The 20,225-nt window shown below is 41.9% G+C and overlaps 1 protein-coding gene across 1 annotated transcript in view; it reads left to right on the forward strand.

The window, feature by feature from the left end:
- The first annotated feature begins 320 nt into the window (after positions 1-320).
- Positions 321-20,225, forward strand: part of cacng3b (calcium channel, voltage-dependent, gamma subunit 3b) — a 102,582-nt gene continuing 82,677 nt past the window's right edge. The window contains exon 1 of the mRNA XM_061905887.1: positions 321-1,066. Coding sequence (XP_061761871.1) covers positions 850-1,066 — 217 coding nt within the window. The 5' untranslated portion in view covers positions 321-849. The remainder of the gene's footprint in view (positions 1,067-20,225) is intronic.

Consider the following 20,225-nt stretch of genomic DNA (forward strand, 5'->3'; position numbering starts at 1 on the left):
TTGACATGCACCAAAAGGGACAAGCGGTAAGGAAATGGATGGATGGATGTTTCAAGTATATTTTCAGGCACAGCTACCATTTTTCAAGTCATGAGTCTGTACTAAATGTTGACAATTTTCAATAAGCTACTTACAGCCTCAGAGCTGGCTTTTATAGTCTAGCTCAGATGGGCGGGACTATGAAGCCAGCTGGCACTTGATTGGCTACCGCAGCACACTTGCACTCAGCTGACCAATCCGGGGCGAGTGGCTCAGCCCCGGGCGGACTTTGAGGAGACGCGCGGTTAGTTTTAGTTTGTCGCTCGGAAGAGGAGGAGGAAGAAGAAGAGGAGGAGGAGGAGGAGGAAGACGAACATAGGAGGCGGCGGCGGCGGCGGCTGGCTCTGTTTTGTTTCTTTCCTCCGTCCCTCCCCACAGTCACGTCTCCCTGTCAGTCCTCCGGCGGGAAGACGTAAACACATCGATACGGAAGAAAAGACGTCTCCATTTTGCTGCAACATCGGCGAGCGGACGCCGGGAGAAACCAGCACGACGACACTTGTTCCATGGACGAAAAACGGGAGTTTGACTCGGTGTCGACACGGGAAATGATGCCGGCTAGTTAGCAGCCCGTCGTGGAGGGAATAAGACGACGAGAGAAAGGCAGACAATGTGGCGTCTTTTTAGCGCGTCTTCGTCGACGTCAACCGGTGGTCGTTAACCCGTTTCCTTTGATGTGCCGCCCGATCTAGTTAGCGCCTGACCGAACACATGTCCGCTTTGGCGCCGTTCTGATGAAGCTGCGCGTCCAAGCGCCGCGGTGAAGACAGCCCAGACCCCCCCTTCGCGACCCCCCCAGGAACCGCCTATATGAAGATGCTGATGTGCGACCGCGGCGTCCAGATGCTCGTGACGACGGTGGGCGCCTTCGCCGCCTTCAGCCTCATGACCATCGCCGTGGGCACCGACTACTGGCTGTACTCGCGCGGGGTCTGCCGGGTGAAGAGCAACAACGACAACGACACGAGCCGCAAGAACGAGGAGGTGATGACGCACTCCGGCCTCTGGCGGACCTGCTGTCTGGAAGGTACGTGACCAGTCTGGATGGATGACCCGTGCACTTGTGGCGAATCGTTCCTTGGCGGCTCCTTCTCCTTTGTTCACGTGTGTGTGTGTGTGTGTGTGTGTTTGTGTGTGTGTGTGTGTTCTTGTATTCCTACCTTCCGTATCAGGACCGGTGAACCAGTTAGGACCGAAATCATGGTCCCAATACGGAAATCCATTGCATCTAATAGGGAGCCAAATACTGCAGTCCGTGACCATTGCTCCAAAGTCAGGATTTTTTGTTGACTTCGACTTAGACTCCCTTTTTATTGTCATTCAATTTTGAACTTAAGAACAGAATTATGTTGCTTTAGCTCGTTGTAGTGCAGGATAAAAGAGCACTAAAGTTCAGATAGAAATAAAAAGATTACTGTACAGATAAATATATTGCGCTTTTGCATATGCATCCACGTTTATGGATGTATGTTATACTGTCTTTATATAGGGACGGCGTGCCGGGGTCGGGGGAGTAGCCGTGCGCAATCCGAGGGTCCCTGGTTCAATCCCTACCTAGTACCAACCTCGTCACGTTCGTTGTGTCCTGAGCAAGACACTTCACCCTTGCCCCTGATGGGTCCTGGTTAGCGCTTTGCATGGCAGCTCCCTCTATCAGTGTGTGAATGTGTGTGTGAATGGGTAAATGTGGAAGTAGTGTCAAAGCGCTTTGAGTACCTTGAAGGTAGAAAAGCGCAGGTAGAAAAGCGCTATACAAGTACAACCCATTTTTTTATTTATTTATATTCCAGTGAGTTAGTCCATTTTGGGGGGGAATTTAGGGGATTATTATGATGCGTTCAAGAGTCTTATGGTCTGAGGGAAGAAGCTGTTACAGACTGCTACGGAGGTTGCAGAACTTCTTTCTTGAGTCCAGCAATGAAACAGTCCTTGGTGGGAGTGGTAGGAGTCTCTACAGATTTTCTGGGCCCTGGTCAGACAGCGGCTTTTTGCGATTTCCTGGATTGGAGGAAGAGGACTCCTGATGCTCTTTTCCACCGTCCTCACCACTCTCTGCAGAGACTTCCAGTCTGAGGCAGTGAACAGCTGACTTTTGTCATAATTTTCCCAAGTAAAATTCCGATTATTATTATAATATTGCCAAAATGTTAACGTTTCCTTCAAAAACTGACTTTTGTCGCTTAAAATTACGACCCTTTTCAAAACATTGTCCACATTTTAAGCTTTTCTTGTAAAATTGTGACGGTTATTGAGTAACATTCCAACTTTTATCATAATATTGCACAAATGTTCAGTTTTTTCTTTTAAAATGTTGACTTGCGTTGAGTAAAATTACAACTTTTATCTTACTAAAGTAGGCATTTTTCGGAGGTCTCAAAAATGTAACAAATACAAGAAGGTGTGTGTGTGTGTGTGTGTTTTGTCTTGCTACCCTTTTTGCAACATCAACAAGGAAAAGTACCAAGGACCAAAATCATGGTCCCAATACGGAAAACCATTGCATCTGATAGAGAGCCAAATACTAGAGTCCGTGAACATTGCTCCAAAGTCAGTATTTTTTTGTTGATTTAAGGCAGCAATATATGATAAAACAAGACGGAAGCTAAAGGACTTCCCTATTTATCCCCCAAAAAACCCACCAGGTGAACAGACTTTGAGACTTAGAGTTCCTTTTATTGTCATTCTAATTTGAACTTTACAGCACAGATAATAACAAAATTTTGTTGTAGTGCAGAATAAAAGCAATGATGTGCAGATATACAGTAAATACGTATATTACTGTACAGATAAATACAGTATATTGCACTTTTGCATATGCATTCATGTTTATGGATGTATGTTATATCGTCTTTATATTCCAGGGAGTTCATTCGTTTTGGGGGGAATTGAGGGGATTATTATGATGCGTTCAAGAGTTTTATGGCCCAAGAGAAAAAGCTGTTACAGAACCTGGAGGTTCTGCTACGGGGGTTGCAGAACCTCTTTCTAGAGTCCAGCGGTGAGAACAGTCCTTGGTGGGGGTGGGAGTCTCTACAGATTTTCTGGGCCCTGGTCAGGCAGCGGCTTTTTGCGATGTCCTGGATAGGAGGTAGAGGAGTCCTGATGATCTTTTCCGCCGTCCTCACCACTCTGCAGAGACTTCCAGTCTGAGGCACTGACCAGCTGACTTTTGTCATAATTTTCCCACGTAAAATTCAGAATATTATTATAATATTGCCAAAAAGTTAAAGTTTTCTACTAAAATTCTGACTTTTGTCACATCTCTTTTCGTAACATTGCCAACATTTTAATCTTTTCTTGTAAAATTGTGACTGTTATTGAGTAAAATTCCAGCTTTTATCATTATATTGCACAAATGCTCAGTTTTTTCTTGTAAAATTTTTACTTGCGATGAGTAAAATTACGACTTCTATCATAATACTAGAGGTAGGCATTTTTTTGAGGTTTTAAGAAGTTAAAGTTAAAGTACCAATGATTGTCACTCACACACTTGGTGTGGCGAAATTATTCTTTGCATTCGACCGATCACCCTTCTTAATCAACCCCTGCGAGGTGAGGGGAGCAGTAGGTAGCAGCGGTACCGCGCCGAGAATCATTTATGGTGATTTAACCCACAATTCCAACCTTTGATGCTGAGTGCCAAGCAGGGAGGTAATGGGTCCCATTTTTAAAGTCTTTGGTATGACTCAACCGGGATGTGAACTCACGACCTACCGATCTCAGGGCGGACACTCTACCCACTAGGGCACTGAGTAGGGTAACAAATAAGTGTGTGTGTGTGTGTGTGTGTGTGTACGTGTGTGTGTGTGTGTGTGTGTGTGTGTGTGTGTGTGTGTGTGTGTGTGTGTGTGTGTGTGTGTGTGTGTGTCACCAAATATAAACCACTGTTGTATGTGCAGGTAGAAATTCGCACACCTGCACTAACTAACCCACTGTTCCCAGCAGGCACAAGACATTGAAACCATGTTGAAAACTTGTTTATAAGGTCCTAAATGCTTTTTGACAGCATTTAATCAATGTTAGGTTCTGACGATGATTTGATCGTTGAATTTTGGTCATTTTTCAACCAATATTCTACAACACAAGTACAACATTGAAACAACATGCTTATTGTCTATTGTGAGCGAACTGTGGTGCTGAATTTCCCCCTAGGGATCAATAAAGTACTTTCTATTCTATTCTATTCTATTTTGACAACGTTTAATTAATGTTGGGTTCAGACGTCGATTTGACCATTGAATTTTGGTAATTTCTCAGCCAATATTCGACAACACAAATACCACGTTAAAACAGCATGCTTTTTGACAACATTTAATCAATGTTAGGTTTTGACGTTGATTTGCCCATTTAAATTTGTAATTTCCTAACCAATATTCTACAACACAAATGCAACGTTGAAACAACATGCTTTTTGACAACGTTTAATTTATGTTGGATTCCGACGTTGATTTGACTATTTTTTTTTGGTCATTTCGCAACCAATATTCTACAACACAAATGCAACATTGAAACAACATGCTTTTTGACAACGTTTATTCGATGTTGGGTTCTGACGTTGATTTTATCATTAAAATTTGGTCATTTTCCAACCAATATTCTACAACACAAATCGGTTGAAACAACATGCTTTTTGGCGACCGGTTAATGAGTCTCCTTTTGAGATAACACACACACACACACACACACACACACACACACACACACACACACACACACACACACTATAAATACACTTACACAAAGATAGGCACCAATGTGGAGGTATCATAAGATTAAGAATATTATTTATTAAATACCCGACATTTTAAGAATTAATCAAATATACAAATCTACACATTGAGTCTATTAGAGTGCTAAAACTACTTAGAGGTATACAATAATCAATATATCAGTGTGCAGCTTTTTAAACATCACTAACTGATGACTAACAGAACAAGAGCAGCGCTTCAGTGTTACCGTGGTACATTATTAGTAGCAATATACCGTACAACCCCACTCACGCGTCACGTGACTTGCGTAGGCGACGCCGTCCTTGACCACTCCCCTGCATACCTTTTATGTGTACCTCCCAAAAATCCTGGATTCACGACGCAGAACGCAGAGCTCTGATTGGTTAGTTTTTGCCAAAGAAGGCCCCTGAACACAGGTGAAAAGACTTTACACTTGAAACGCACAAATTATTGTATGAAATAACAATGGTGATTAAACATTTACATGAAAACTGATATTGTGTACCTAATATCTCGGTTGCGCTCTAACAATAATTACTGAATGTTGTTTTTCAGCTTATTTCAGTGTTGTTTTGTCCAGAAGAAGTCACAGAGTATGACACTCTTTTCAGCTCTTATTGCAAATTTTGTGCTATAATGTTCCATTCTAACACATATACTTTCTCGTGAAAACACATCTTTTTCTCTCACACACAACAACACTTTCCATTCTCTGCCAATATGCTAACAGCACAGTATATTTATAAACATTTTTGAACTCAAACATAATAGAGTCATTACTATGGTCTGCCAACCTAAGCGTTGGTATAGATTTTCCCATAAGAAACAATGTAAACATGACTAATTGGTCCTAGGCCTGCCAAAAGTCCCTATTTTATATTTAAAAATGCACACTTTCAAGACACTGTGTGTGTGTGTGTGTATATATATATATATATGTATGTATATATATATATATATATATATATATATATATATATATATATATATGTATGTATGTATGTATGTATGTATATGTATGTATGTATATATATGTATGTATGTATATATATAGATATATATATGTATGTATGTATGTATATATATACCGTATATATATGTATGTATGTATATATATATATATATATATATATATGTATGTATGTATGTATATGAAGAGTTCATACGCAAAAAACGATAAACGCCATTTTGATAAAGTTTAGCCCAGCCTCGGTAATATATAGTCCGCCACTTCTATTGTGGTATACCAAAATCAATTTGTTTGCAAATGCAGACAAATGCCGCTTTTAACGTCATTTAGTTCAGCGATTTATTGCAAAGGCCGATAAGCGCCATGGATCATTTACCACAAAAGCCGATATATCCGTTTGCCCAACCAGCGCTGCGGTACGGGATCACGTGACAAACACAATGGCGGCGCGCACGGACTCACTCAGTGTTGTTATCCACGCATGAATCATTTGGAAGCTTCTCCTGTGAACACTGTTAAGCCAGCGAAAAAAACTGACGTGTTGAAGTTATTTGATGTTGGCGCTAGCACGCCTGTCCGTGAGTTTTACACCGCTGCGTTAAACGATGTTGTCGAGCATGGAGCTAATGTCGATAGCGATGATGAGTGAGCTGTTATCTGCACAGGAGTGTTTTTGATAGGCAAACCAGGTTGAGCATTTGTGCTTGTTTTATTAATAAAACATCGTCTTCATTGCAACACTGTTTTTTTGTTTTTTCATTTTGTGCTGAAAAGCAAAAGGTAAATATGTGAGGTCACAGTTCCAAAAAAGCATGTCCGGTTAGCAAGTACGAAAAAACAATGTTCGCAGGGACAGCTAGATTTATACGCACCAAGGGATCGAAACTGTTAAATAATGAAGTAAAGAAATGTGAACAGTTGTTACCTTGAAATGTGGCTTTCGATAAATTTAATGTTCTGTTTTTCTCTCTATCTTTATCTTGAATATTATGCGAAATAACGACCGCAAAGAAAACGATTTTGGAGATATCTGTTTTTGCAACATATCATAATTTGGATATATCTGCTTTTGACGTAAAACCACATCAAACACTCTTACTTGAAAGCCATTCATTACATCAGCATTTCTTAAAAGTTTAGGCTTTCATGACTTGCTTATGTTGATATTAAATAAACCATTGTACGCTTGTACATGTACCGGCAACACCAGCAGGCAGAAAATCGTTAATATACAGAATCGGTCAAAATGGATTTATCTGCTTTTGCATATGAACTCTTCATATATACCGTATTTTTCGGTCTATAAGTCCCATTTTTTTTTTGTAGTTTGGCCGGGGGTGAGACTTGGCCAAACTATAAAAAAAAAAAAAAAAAAAATATATATATATATATATATTTTGGTTTGGCCGGGTCTCACCCCCCCGCTGGACTGTGGAGAAGACTGCGACTTATAGTCCGAAAAATACGGTACCCTGTTTACATATGAGTTGGAAAATTGTCCATCCATCCATCCATCATCTTCCGCTTATCCGAGGTCGGGTAGCGGGGGCAGCAGCCTAAGCAGGGAAGCCCAGACTTTCCTATCTCCAGCCACTTCGTCTAGCTCTTCCCGGGGGATCCCGAGGCGTTCCCAGGCCAGCCGGGAGACATAGTCTTCCCAACGTGTCCTGGGTCTTCCCCGTGGCCTCCTACCAGCTGGACGTGCCCTAAACACATCCCTAGGGAGGCGTTCGGGTGGCATCCTGACCAGATGCCCGAACCACCTCATCTGGCTCCTCTCGATGTGGAGGAGCAGCGGCTTTACGTTGAGCTCCTCCCGGATGGCAGAGCTTCTCACCCTATCTCTAAGGGAGAGCCCCGCCACCCGGCGGAGGAAACTCATTTCGGCCGCTTGTACCCGTGATCTTATCCTTTCGGTCATGACCCAAAGCTCATGACCATAGGTGAGGATGGGAACGTAGATCGACCGGTAAATTGAGAGTTTTGCCTTCCGGCTCAGCTCCTTCTTCACCACAACGGATCGATACAACGTCCGCATTACTGAAGACGCCGCACCGATCCGCCTGTCGATCTCACGATCCACTCTTCCCCCACTCGTGAACAAGACTCCTAGGTACTTGAACTCCTCCACTTGGGGCAGGGTCTCCTCCCCAACCCGGAGATGGCACTCCACCCTTTTCCGGGCGAGAACCATGGACTCGGACTTGGAGGTGCTGATTCTCATTCCGGTCGCTTCACACTCGGCTGCGAACCGATCCAGTGAGAGCTGAAGATCCCGGCCAGATGAAGCCATCAGGACTACATCATCTGCAAAAAGCAGAGACCTAATCCCGTGGCCACCAAAGCGGAACCCCTCAACGCCTTGGCTGCGCCTAGAAATTCTGTCCATAAAAGTTATGAACAGAATCGGTGACAAAGGACAGCCTTGGCGGAGTCCAACCTTCACTGGAAACGTGTCCGACTTACTGCCAGCAATGCGGACCAAGCTCTGACACTGATCATACAGGGAGCGGACTGCCACAATAAGACATTCCGATACCCCATACTCTCTGAGCACTCCCCACAGGACTTCCCGAGGGACACGGTCGAATGCCTTCTCCAAGTCCACAAAGCACATGTAGACTGGTTGGGCAAACTCCCATGCTCCCTCAAGAACCCTGCCGAGAGTATAGAGCTGGTCCACAGTTCCACGACCAGGACGAAAACCACACTGTTCCTCCTGAATCCGAGGTTCGACTATCCGGCGAAGCCTCCTCTCCAGTACACCTGAATAAACCTTACCGGGAAGGCTGAGGAGTGTGATCCCACGATAGTTGGAACACACCCTCCGGTCCCCCTTCTTAAAGAGAGGGACCACCACCCCGGTCTGCCAATCCAGAGGTACCGCCCCCGATGTCCACGCGATGCTGCAGAGTCTTGTCAACCAAGACAGCCCCACAGCATCCAGAGCCTTAAGGAACTCCGGGCGGATCTCATCCACCCCCGCGGCCTTGCCGCCGAGGAGCTTTTTAACTACCTCAGCGACCTCAGCCCCAGAAATAGGAGAGTCCACTACAGATTCCCCAGGCACCGCTTCCTCAAAGAAAGACGTGTTGGTGGGATTGAGGAGGTCTTCGAAGTATTCCCTCCACCTATCCACAACATCCGCATTCGAAGTCAGCAGAACACCATCCGCACCATACACGGTGTTGATAGTGCACTGCTTCCCCTTCCTGAGGCGCCGTATGGTGGTCCAGAATCGCTTCGAAGCCGTCCGGAAGTCGTTTTCCATGGCTTCCCTGAACTCTTCCCATGTCCGAGTTTTTGCCTCCGCGACCGCTAAAGCTGCACACCGCTTGGCCCGTCGGTACCCGTCCACTGCCTCCGGAGTCCTATGAGCCAAAAGAACCCGATAGGACTCCTTTTTTCAGCTTGACGGCATCCCTCACTGCTGGTGTCCACCAACGGGTTCTGGGATTACCGCCACGACAGGCACCAACAACCTTGCGGCCACAGCTCCAATCAGCCGCCTCGACAATAGAGGTTCGGAACATGGTCCACTCGGACTCAATGTCCCGCACCTCCCTCGTGACATGTTCAAAGTTCTCCCGGAGGTGTGAATTGAAACTCTCTCTGACAGGAGACTCTGCCAGACGTTCCCAGCAGACCCTCACAATGCGTTTGGGCCTGCCAGGTCTGTCCGGCATCTTCCCCCACCATCGCAGCCAACTCACCACCAGGTGGTGATCGGTAGAAAGCTCCGCCCCTCTCTTCACCCGAGTGTCCAAAACATAAGGCCGCAAATCCGATGACACAACTACAAAGTCGATCATGGAACTGCGGCCTAGGGTGTCCTGGTGCCAAGTGCACATATGGACACCCTTATGTTTGAACATGGTGTTTGTTATCGACAAACTGTGACGAGCACAAAAGTCCAATAACAAAACACCACTCGGGTTTAGATCCGGGCGACCATTCTTCCCAATCACGCCTCTCCAGGTTTCACTGTCGTTGCCAACATGAGCGTTGAAGTCTCCCAGTAGGACAAGGGAATCACCCGGAGGAGCACTTTCCAGTACTCCCTCGAGTGTACCCAAAAAGGGTGGGTATTCTGAACTGCTGTTTGGTGCGTAAGCACAAACAACAGTCAGGACCCGTCCCCCCACCCGAAGGCGAAGGGAAGCTACCCTCTCGTCCACTGGGTTGAACTCAAACGTACAGGCTTTGAGCCGGGGGGCAACCAGAATTGCCACCCCAGCCCGTCGCCTCTCACTGCCGGCAACGCCAGAGTGGAAGAGGGTCCAGTCCCTCTCGAGAGAACTGGTTCCAGAGCCCTTGCTGTGCGTCGAGGTGAGTCCGACTATATCCAGCCGGAACTTCTCTACCTCGCGCACTAGCTCAGGCTCCTTCCCCCCCAGTGAGGGGACGTTCCACGTCCCAAGAGCTAGCTTCTGTAGCCGAGGATCGGACCGCCAAGTGCCCTGCCTTCGGCTGCCGCCCAGCTCACAATGCACCCGACCTCTATGGCCCCTCCTATGAGTGGTGAGCCCATTTGAGGGATGACCCACGTTGCCTCTTCGGGCTGTGCCCGGCCGGGCCCCATGGGAACAGGCCCGACCACCAGGCGCTCGCCATCGTGCCCCAACTCCGGGCCTGGCTCCAGAGCGGGGCCCCGGTGACCCACGTCCGGGCGAGGGAAATCTGGGTTCATTTCGTTGTAATTCCATAGAAGTCTTTGAGCTGCTCTTTGTCTGATCACTCACCTAGGACCTGTTTGTCTTGGGAGACCCTACCAGGGGGCATGAAAACCCCCAGACAACATAGCTCCTAGGATCATTGGGACTCCTCTACCACGGTAAGGTAGCAGCTCAGAGAGGAGGTTGGAAAATTGTGTTAGATGTAAATATAAACGGAATACAATGATATGCAAATCCTTTTCAACCCATATTCAGTTGAATGCACTACAAAGACAAGATATTTTATGTTCAAACTCTTAAACTTTATTTTTTTTTGCAAATAATAATTAACTTAGAATTTCATGGCTGCAACATGTGCTAAAGTAGTTGGGAAAGGGCATGGTGCCTTCACAGATGTGTAAGTTACCCATGCCTTGGGCACTAATACACCCCCATACCATCACAGATGCTGGCTTTTGAACTTTGCGTCTATCCGAATGTTTATTTTCCTCTTTGTTCCGGAGGACACCACGTCCACAGTTTCCAAATATAATTTGAAATGTGGACTCGTCAGACCAGAGAACCACAGTCCATCTTAGATGATCTCAGGCCCAGCAAAGCCGGCGGCGTTCCTGTGTGTTGTTAAATAATGGCTTTTGCTTTGCATAGTAGAGTCTTAACTTGCACTTACAGATGTAGCGACTAACTGTAGTTACTGACATTGGTTTTATGAAGTGTTACCGAGCCCATGTGGTGATGTCCTTTACCCACTGATTTGTGTAGGTGTGCAGGCTAATCGGGAACAGGTGGGTGCCATGATTGGGTATAAAAGCAGCCTCCATGAAATGCTAAATAATTCACAAACAAGGATGGGCCGATGGTCACCAATTTGTAAGCAAATTGTCGAACCGTTTTAGAGCAACATTTCTCAACGAGCTATTGCAAGGAATTTTGGGATTTTACCATCTACGGTCCGTAAAATCATCAAAAGGTTCAGAGAATCTAGAGAAATCACTGCACGTAAGTGATGATATTACGGACCTTTGATACCTCAGGCGGTACTGCACCAAAAACCGACATTAGTGTGTAAAGGATATCACCACATGGGCTCAGGAACATTTCATAAAACCAATGCCAGTAACTACAGTTGGTTAATGCTGAATGGTCAATACAGGTTTTGGGGCAACATATGTTGTCATCCAAGCAACGTTATCATGGACGCCCCTGCTTATATCAGCAAGACAATGGCCAAGCCACGTGTTACAAAAGCGTGGTTTTGTGGTAAAAGAGTGCGGGTACTTTCCTGGCCCGCCTGCAGTCCAGACCTGTCTTCCAACGAAAATGTGTGGCGCATTATGAAGCGTAAAATACAACAGCGGAGACCCCGGACTGTTGAACAACTGAAGCTCTACATAAAACACGAATGGGAAGGAATTCCACTTTCAAAGCTTCAACAATTAGTTTCCTCAGTTCCCAAATGTTTATTGAGTGTTGTTAAAAGATAAGGTGATGTAACACAGTGCTGAACATGCCCTTTCCCAACTACTTTGGCACGTGTTGCAGCCATGAAATTCTAAGTTAATTATTATTTGCAAAAAAAATAAAGTTTATGAGCTTGAACATCAAATATCTTGTCTTTGTAGTGCATTCAATTGAAAATGGGTTGAAAAGGATTTGCAAATCATTGTATTCCGTTTATATTTACATCTAACACAATTTCCCAACTCATATGGAAGCGGTGTTTGTAGTATTTATTGCCACCTTTCCCAACCTCTTTGTCACGTGTTGCTGGCATCAAATTCTAAAGTTAATGATTATTTGCAAAAAACAAAATGTTTATCAGTTCCAACATCAATTATGTTGTCTTTTTAGCATATTCAACTGAATATGGGTTGAAAATGATTTGCAAATCATTGTATTCCATTTATATTTAATCTAACACAATTTCCCAACTTATATGGAAACGGGGTTTGTATATATACATATATATATGTGTATATATATATATATATATGTATGTGTATATATATATATATATATATATATATATATATATACTGTATATATATATATATATATACTGTATATATATATATGTGCGTATATGTATATATACTGTGTATATATATACATATGTGTTTAAATATATATATATATATGTGTGTATATATGTATGTGTATATATGTATATATATACGTATATATGTATATATATATATATATATATATATATATATATATATATATATATATATATATATTTATGTATATATAGGGCTGGAGATATGGCCTTTATATATATAATTATCTCTCGAAATTTTGCCTTAGCTTTGAATGAACACTTGCTATAGGGCTGGGCGATATTGGCCTTTTTTAATATCGCAATATTTTTATGCCATGTTGCGATATATGATATATATTACAATATTTTGCCTTGGCCTTGAATGCACACTTGATGCATATAATCACAGCAGTATGATGATTCTATGTGTCTACATTAAAACATTCTTCTTCATACTGCATTAATATATGCTTATTTTAAACTTTCATGCAGAGAGGGAAATCACAACTAAGTCAATTGACCGAAAGTGTATTTATTAAATAGTCTTCATTCTCTCGCGGGTGACTTTTTAAATGAATGAACAAATTAATAGTGTTGGTACCTTTTTGTAGTAACACTTCTGCTGCATACGTTGCATATTGCTGTTGTCGGCTGAATATCTTTCCACTTGAAGCCAAACCACCGCCAGATGATGGACCCCCTGCTCTTTATTTTGGGCATTTATTGTTCTTTCTCCATTTGTGATCAGTTTCGCACCATCTCTTTCTTGTATTGTCACAAGCTCCGCTCTGCTCGACCTGCCTCAGCTAACGTTAGCCATGCTGCTACCTCTCTGGTCGGCGAGAGCGTTTGACGCTACACTGGCGAGAGTATGTGATGTATGTAAGAAGGCGGGCTTGTTTTATGTCTCTGTGAGAATGAGAGACGAGAAGGAGTGAGAAACGCCTGTTGTGTAATGCACGCAGCTAAAAGCAACTCGACCTGCCTCAGCTAACGTTAGCCATGCTAACGTTAGCTCTCGGCGAGAGCGTGTGACGCTACATGCGCAACAGTATGTGATGTATGTAGTAACAAGGCGGGCTTGTTTTATGTCTCTGTGAGAAGGTGACACAAGAAGGAGTGAGAAATGCCACTAATGTAATGCACGCAGCTAAAAGCAACTGTGGGAGAACATATAATCAAATATTACGATATAGTAATTTTCTATATCGCACGGAGACAAACCTGCGATATATCGTTTATATTGATATATCGCCCAGCCCTAATTTGATGCATATAATCACAGCAGTATGATGGTTCTATGTGTTTACATTAAAACATTCTTGTTCATACTGCATAAATAAATGCTCATTTTAAACTTTCATGCAGTGAAGGAAATCACAACTAAGTCAATTGACCAAAACTGTATTTATTAAAGTTATTAGCAGGTGACTTTTCAAATGATGCTACCTATTTGCAGTAATGCTACTTTTGGTAGCAACGTTTGTGCACCACACTTGACAAATTCAAGTTGTCTATTCGACATATTCCCGCTTGAAGCCGAACCACCACTGTTTTTCTTGGGAATTAATTCTTCCTTCATTTGTTACCAGATTCACGCCTTATTTCTCTCCTATTACCACTCGCAACACTTCGCTAGCATCACAGCTAACGTAAGCCACGCTGCTACCTCTCTGCCCTGCGAGGGCGTATACGTAAGTGACGTATGACGTGACAGTATGTGACGTGTTTAACTTTGTGCGCTTGCTGTCTGTGAGAAGGAGACACAAGAAGGAGTGGGAAGAGCCTGTAGTGTAATGCCCGCAGCTAAAATCAACTGCGTTAGAACATATAATCAAATATTACGATAGTCTTTTTCTATATCGCACGGAGACAAACCTGCGATATATCGTGTATATCGATATATCGCCCAGCCCTACAATATAGTCATTTTCTATATCGCACAGAGACAAACCAGTGATATACAGAGTATATCAATATATCGCCCAGCCATATTATGAACCATTTTTAGGTTGTCTTTCAACGAGTAACGCATTTTTGGGTAAAAGGCTTTATTTTATTAAAAAAATACTTTTTTCTGAGTGGCTGTTGTTCCCAAACTCTTTTATATTCTTATAATAAAGTAAAGATGACTTTGGAATATTTAGGAGCGAGGAAATTTCACGACTGGATTGGTTGCACCGGTGGCATCCTATGTCAGTTCCTGCTGGAAATCACTGAGAGCGGCCCATTCTTTCAGAAATGTTTGTATAAACAGTCTCCATGCCCAAGTGCTTGATTTTACACACCGGGCTAAGTGTTTAGGACACCTGATTCTGATCATTTGGATGGGTAGCCAAATACTTTTGGCAATATAGTATATTTACGAATTATTTCTAAGGAGTTGGGTAGTCTTTTTTTGACCCAACAAGTGGTTGGCTAACCCAGCATTGGTTTGGTCCAATAGTTACCCAGCAGATGGGTTGAAAACTACCCAAAATGTGTGTAATGTTAGTAGATCAGCTATGCTCTAGTTTTTATACACACAAAGATTTACTAGATTAGGCCCTTTATGTCTAAGAATTATAACATGTTGAGCATATCTTCCAAAGCATCGCCCCTAGGGGACGCTACATTTGCAGCCATGTTAGTTTCGAAGGTGTGACTGTTGTGTTGCATTAGCCCTTTGACGGACGAGTGCTCTGTCCAGGGCGTGCGCCTCCTCTGCTTTAGAACGCCTCCAGCCTCCCAGCAAGTGATCCTGCAGAGGCTTGGTGGCAAATGGAGGGCCTTGTATTATGTATACCACGACAAACACAGTGTTTAATCTTGTGTCGCCTCATCTCTATTTAATAAGGCTCTTACACGCAACTCAAAAGGCTCGCTCCAAAACCCATCGCCTGCAGTCACACCTGAGAACGACTAGCTTGTCAACCCGCTGAAACGTGACGTGAAAGAACAATAACTAAACACAAAAATACAGTGGCATTCAAATTACATGCCCTTCATTGCCCAACACATTTTTAGATGTCCGATGTACTAACTTGATTATATTGTTGTGCCTGTTTTTAAGGCCGCTCCTGGCTATAATGTTTCCCTAAGTGTTTACAATACAACATTGCGTTTCTACTTTTTTTATTTATGTCAAACTAGGGAGCACTGCCTAAAATCTATATTGGCAGAAGGATTTACATCACCATATACGGTATATAAATGACAGTGAAAACATTTAGAACGGATTAAGAAAGGTTCCTAATGTAACTGCTGATGTATGTAACATATTGCATCATTTCCAGTTCATAATTTTTTAAAACTACTGTTTTTCTTCCGTACTATAGAGCTCGCACTGGTCAATAGGCTGCATCCACTAAATTTTAGAAGAACATTTTTTTTCTCCATACATTAGCCCAGTGGTTCTCAAATGGGGGTATGCGTACGCCTGGGGGTACTTGAAGGTATGCCAAGGGGTACGTGAGATTTAAAAAATTTCTTCTAAAAATAGCAACAATTCAAAAATCCTTTATAAATATATTTATTGAATAATACTTCAACAAAATATGAATGTAAGTTCATAAACTGTGAAAAGAAATGCAACAATGCAATATTCAGTGTTGACAGTTAGATTTTTTTGTGGACATGTTCCATAAATATTGATGTTAAAGATTTTTTTTTGTGAAGAAATGTTTACAATTAAGTTGATGAATCCAGATGGATCTCTATTACAATACCCAAAGAGGGCACTTTAAGTTGATGATAACTTCTATGTGTAGAAATCTTTATTTATAATTGAATCTTTTGTTTATTTTTCAACAAGTTTTTAGTTATTTTTTTATCTTTTTTTCCAATTAGTTCAAGAAAGAACACTATAAATGAGCAATATTTTTCACTGTTATACAGTTTAATAAATCAGAAACTGATGAAATAGTGCTGTATTTTACTTCTTTATCTCTTTTTTACAACCAAAAATGCTTTGCTCTGATTAGGGGGTATTTCAATTAAAAAAATGTTCACAGGAGGTACATCACTGAAAAAAGGTTGATAACTACTTCATTAGCCGCATCAGACTTTACGTTGTGAAATTAGTTATCTACACATTAATATTTAGTAAATGTTTATTTACATTACATTTAATTGTTTCCAAACGATGTCTGTAAGACGGTAGTAAAACGGCTTATCAAACAAAACAAGTGATCTTCATGGACCTACTAGCTGCGCAAGCTAGCTCTCCAATCAGCTAAACAGACTCAATAGGAGGAGCGGTTCACTCCTGGCGAGCTCTCCAATCAGCTAAACAGACTTAATATCTCCACGGTGAAGTTTTGGTGAATTTACTGTGAAATTTGTGAAACTGAAACAATACAAAAAGCATGCCGTTGTCAGTTAATAATACTAACACAGACACTTGTAAATGTGTTAGCATATTAGCTAATGCTAACGGTGGTAGCGTCATTACATTACGACAGCACGTACAAATATGCATGGAAGCACTCCTGCTGACATTACACATGGGACGCTATAGTAAGTAACAATTGTTTTAGTTACCGTATTTCCTTGAATTGCCGCAGGGCATATATTGTGTGCCTGCCTTGAATTACTGCCGGGTCAAACTCGCTTCGCAAAATAATTAGCGCATGCTTAGTATTACCGCCTGGTCAAACTCGTGACGTCATGAGTGACACTTCCCCTGTCATCATTTTCAAAATGGAGGAGGCTGATTTCAATACCAATAATTTGAAATCGCATAAAGGGAAGAAGATTAAGAGCTATTAAGAAGGATTTAAGGTCCAAGCTACATCACACTCAAATTTTTGCTGCATGTCTTTGGTAAATGCCGGAGTGAGAAGAGGTTTTAAAATAATTAGCGCATGCTTACTTTTACCGCATGCCTCTGGTAAGCGCAGGAGTGAGAAGAGGTTTTAAATTAATTAGTGCCCCGGCGGCAATTCAAGGAAATACAGTATATTGTAAAACTTATAAACCTTGCTGGGAGTGATGGATGAAGAATGCGAACGAGTATGAACGCTATGGACGGCTGAAAGACCGAATGGCACTTGTACAGGAAACACTTGGAGGCATTCGTTCAGCAGCATCTGCAGTGAGGAAACTTGTCTAAAAGATGGCGCAAACGATAACACACATTTTCACTGTATTTGCTTAGTTTTTTAAAAACTATTTGCATTATGGTCGTCAGCGAAGAGAAATCCATGAATTAGCCACACCTTTGTATAAACCGCAGGATTCAAATTGCAGGAAAAAGAAGCAATTTATAGTAATAAAAATCTACTTGTTAATTTATTGTCAATATCTGGTTACTTTATGTTGTAACAGATATAATAATCAGTTATTCTTCTTTTATTTGGGTAGTTTTGGGCGATACCACAAATTTGGGTATCGATCCAATTCCAAGTAGTTATAGAGTCAGTATCAGCCCTAACAAAGTTGATAAGTAACGTTTTCAACAACATAGAAGGATTTAAAAAAACAAAAAACAAAAAAAACACTATCAATTTTTAAATTACTTCAATGGCCTAAAGTCGTCCTTTGTCCAGGTACTTGAGTTTGTAAACAATAACAAAAACAACAAAATATGTTTTTGATAATAAAAGATATTGATTGAATAAATAAAATAGAAGGTGTAGTGTTAATACCCACGGCAAACATTGCACACACGTGTTTTAACACAATGGAACATTAGGTGTCACTTTATCGCCCTCTGCTGGTCAGACTTAGCGCTATACGTATTCAACCAAAGTTAAACAGGCAAAAACAACACGACCACAAATACTAAAGACATCACAAAGTCAGAATTTTTTTTAGGTTTGCAAAACTGAAAAGCTAAACATTACAAAAGTATAGCGCTCATGTTTTTTGTAAATAAAATAGAAGGTTTAGTGTTAATACACACAGCAAACATTGCACACGTGGTTTAACACAATTAAACCTAAGGTGTAGCTTTATCGACCTCTGCTGGTCAAATGTAGCACTACATGCATTAAACCTGAATTAAAAAAGGTAAAAACAATACAATCACGAATACAAAAGATATCACAAAGTCAGCAATTTCAATACATTTATACTTTGTTGTCCAGTCATTGTTAAAAGTCAGTTTTTTTTCGATTTATTTAGATTTTTTTTCCCTGGTCAATAGTGCTATTTTTTCTACTTCAACGGCTAGGCATATTTTCCACAATGGAGTGCTGCATACATGAGCAACCCTAGTTTCCAATGGTTTCATCAACCTTATTTGGGCCAAATTGGTATGGATGTGGCCCGCGGGCCGCCAATTGAATAGGCCTGATTTAAACAATACTTGTCGTGATAAGATGGTACTAGGGTTGTATGGTATACTGGTATTAGTATAGTACCGCGATACTAATGGATCACATTCGGTACTATACTGCCTCTAAAAAGTACCGGTAAATGAACAAGTAGATTAAAGGCCTACTGAAACCCACTACTACCCACCACGCAGTCTGATAGTTTATATATCAATGATGAAATATTAACATTGAAACACATGCCAATACGGCCTTTTTACTTTACTAAATTGCAATTTAAAATTTCCCGTGAGTTTCTTCTTGAAAACGTCGCGTAATGATGACGTGTACACGTGACGTCACGGACTGTTAGGAAATATGAGCGCTGCACACACACACACACAGCTAAAAGTCGTCTGTTTTAACCGCATAATTACACAGTATTTTGGAGATCTGTGTTGCTGAATCTTTTGCAAATTCTTCAATTAATATTGGAGAAGTGAAAGTAGAAAGATGGAGTTGGGAAGCTTTAGCCTTTAGCCACACAAACACACGGTGATTCCGGGAGGTGAAACTTTACTATGGATCAGAGCGGTCAAGAGAACATGGATCCCAACCGAATGTCAACCAGCAGGTTTTGGTGAGAAAATTGTGGTAAAAAGTAGCTTGTTACCGGAGATCAGCTGAGCTTACGCCATCCATAAAGCTGCTGTCGACTTCCCTGAGACACTGCGTCAAGACACCCGTGGACACACACCTCCGACTATCAGGTACTATTAAACTCACTAAAAGACTAGCAACACAATTGAAAGATAAGGGCTTTTCCAGAATTATCCTAGTAAATGTGTCTAAAAACATCTGAATCCGTCTCAATGCAATCGCGTTTTTTTTTCCGTTTTTTTTTTATCTAGTCCGTCGCTATCAATATCCTCAAACACGAATCTTTCATCCTCGCTCAAATTAATGGGGAAATTGTCGTTTTCTCGGTCCAAATAGCTCTTTTTGTTGGAGGCTCCCATTAAAAACAATGTGAGGATGTGAGGAGCCATCAACGGGTGACGTCATCGTCTGCGACTTCCGGTAAAGGCAGGGCTTTTCTGTTAGCGACCAAACTTGTAATAAGAAACACATTTTTAATGTACCCTAAGATTTTTTTTTAAAACAAAGCTAATAATGCCATTTTTTGTGGACCCTTTTATTTAGAAAAGTATCAAAGTACCGAAAAACATTTTGGTACAGGTACCAAAATATTGGTATTGGGACGTGGAGCGGTTTGATGTTGGAGGCAGCTCATGTGACACCTTCAGTGAAGGGTTCATGTAACATTAATGGAAGATGGCTCTCACAGCAACATCGCCTCAGACTAGTATAGATTTCTCTCATAATATGGACATTTACTGGCTTGCAGTTGTTTGGACTTTCTCAACATAAAAAGGCGCTTTCAGGCCAGAGGCTGTTTCCTGAAGTGCCGAGGCTTGTTGCAACATTCTCCTTCATATCTGGCCGCAGTATTGTACTATCCATGCGGGCTAC

The sequence above is a fragment of the Nerophis ophidion genome, linkage group LG07, assembly GCF_033978795.1.
Source record: "Nerophis ophidion isolate RoL-2023_Sa linkage group LG07, RoL_Noph_v1.0, whole genome shotgun sequence".
NCBI lineage: Eukaryota > Metazoa > Chordata > Actinopteri > Syngnathiformes > Syngnathidae > Nerophis > Nerophis ophidion.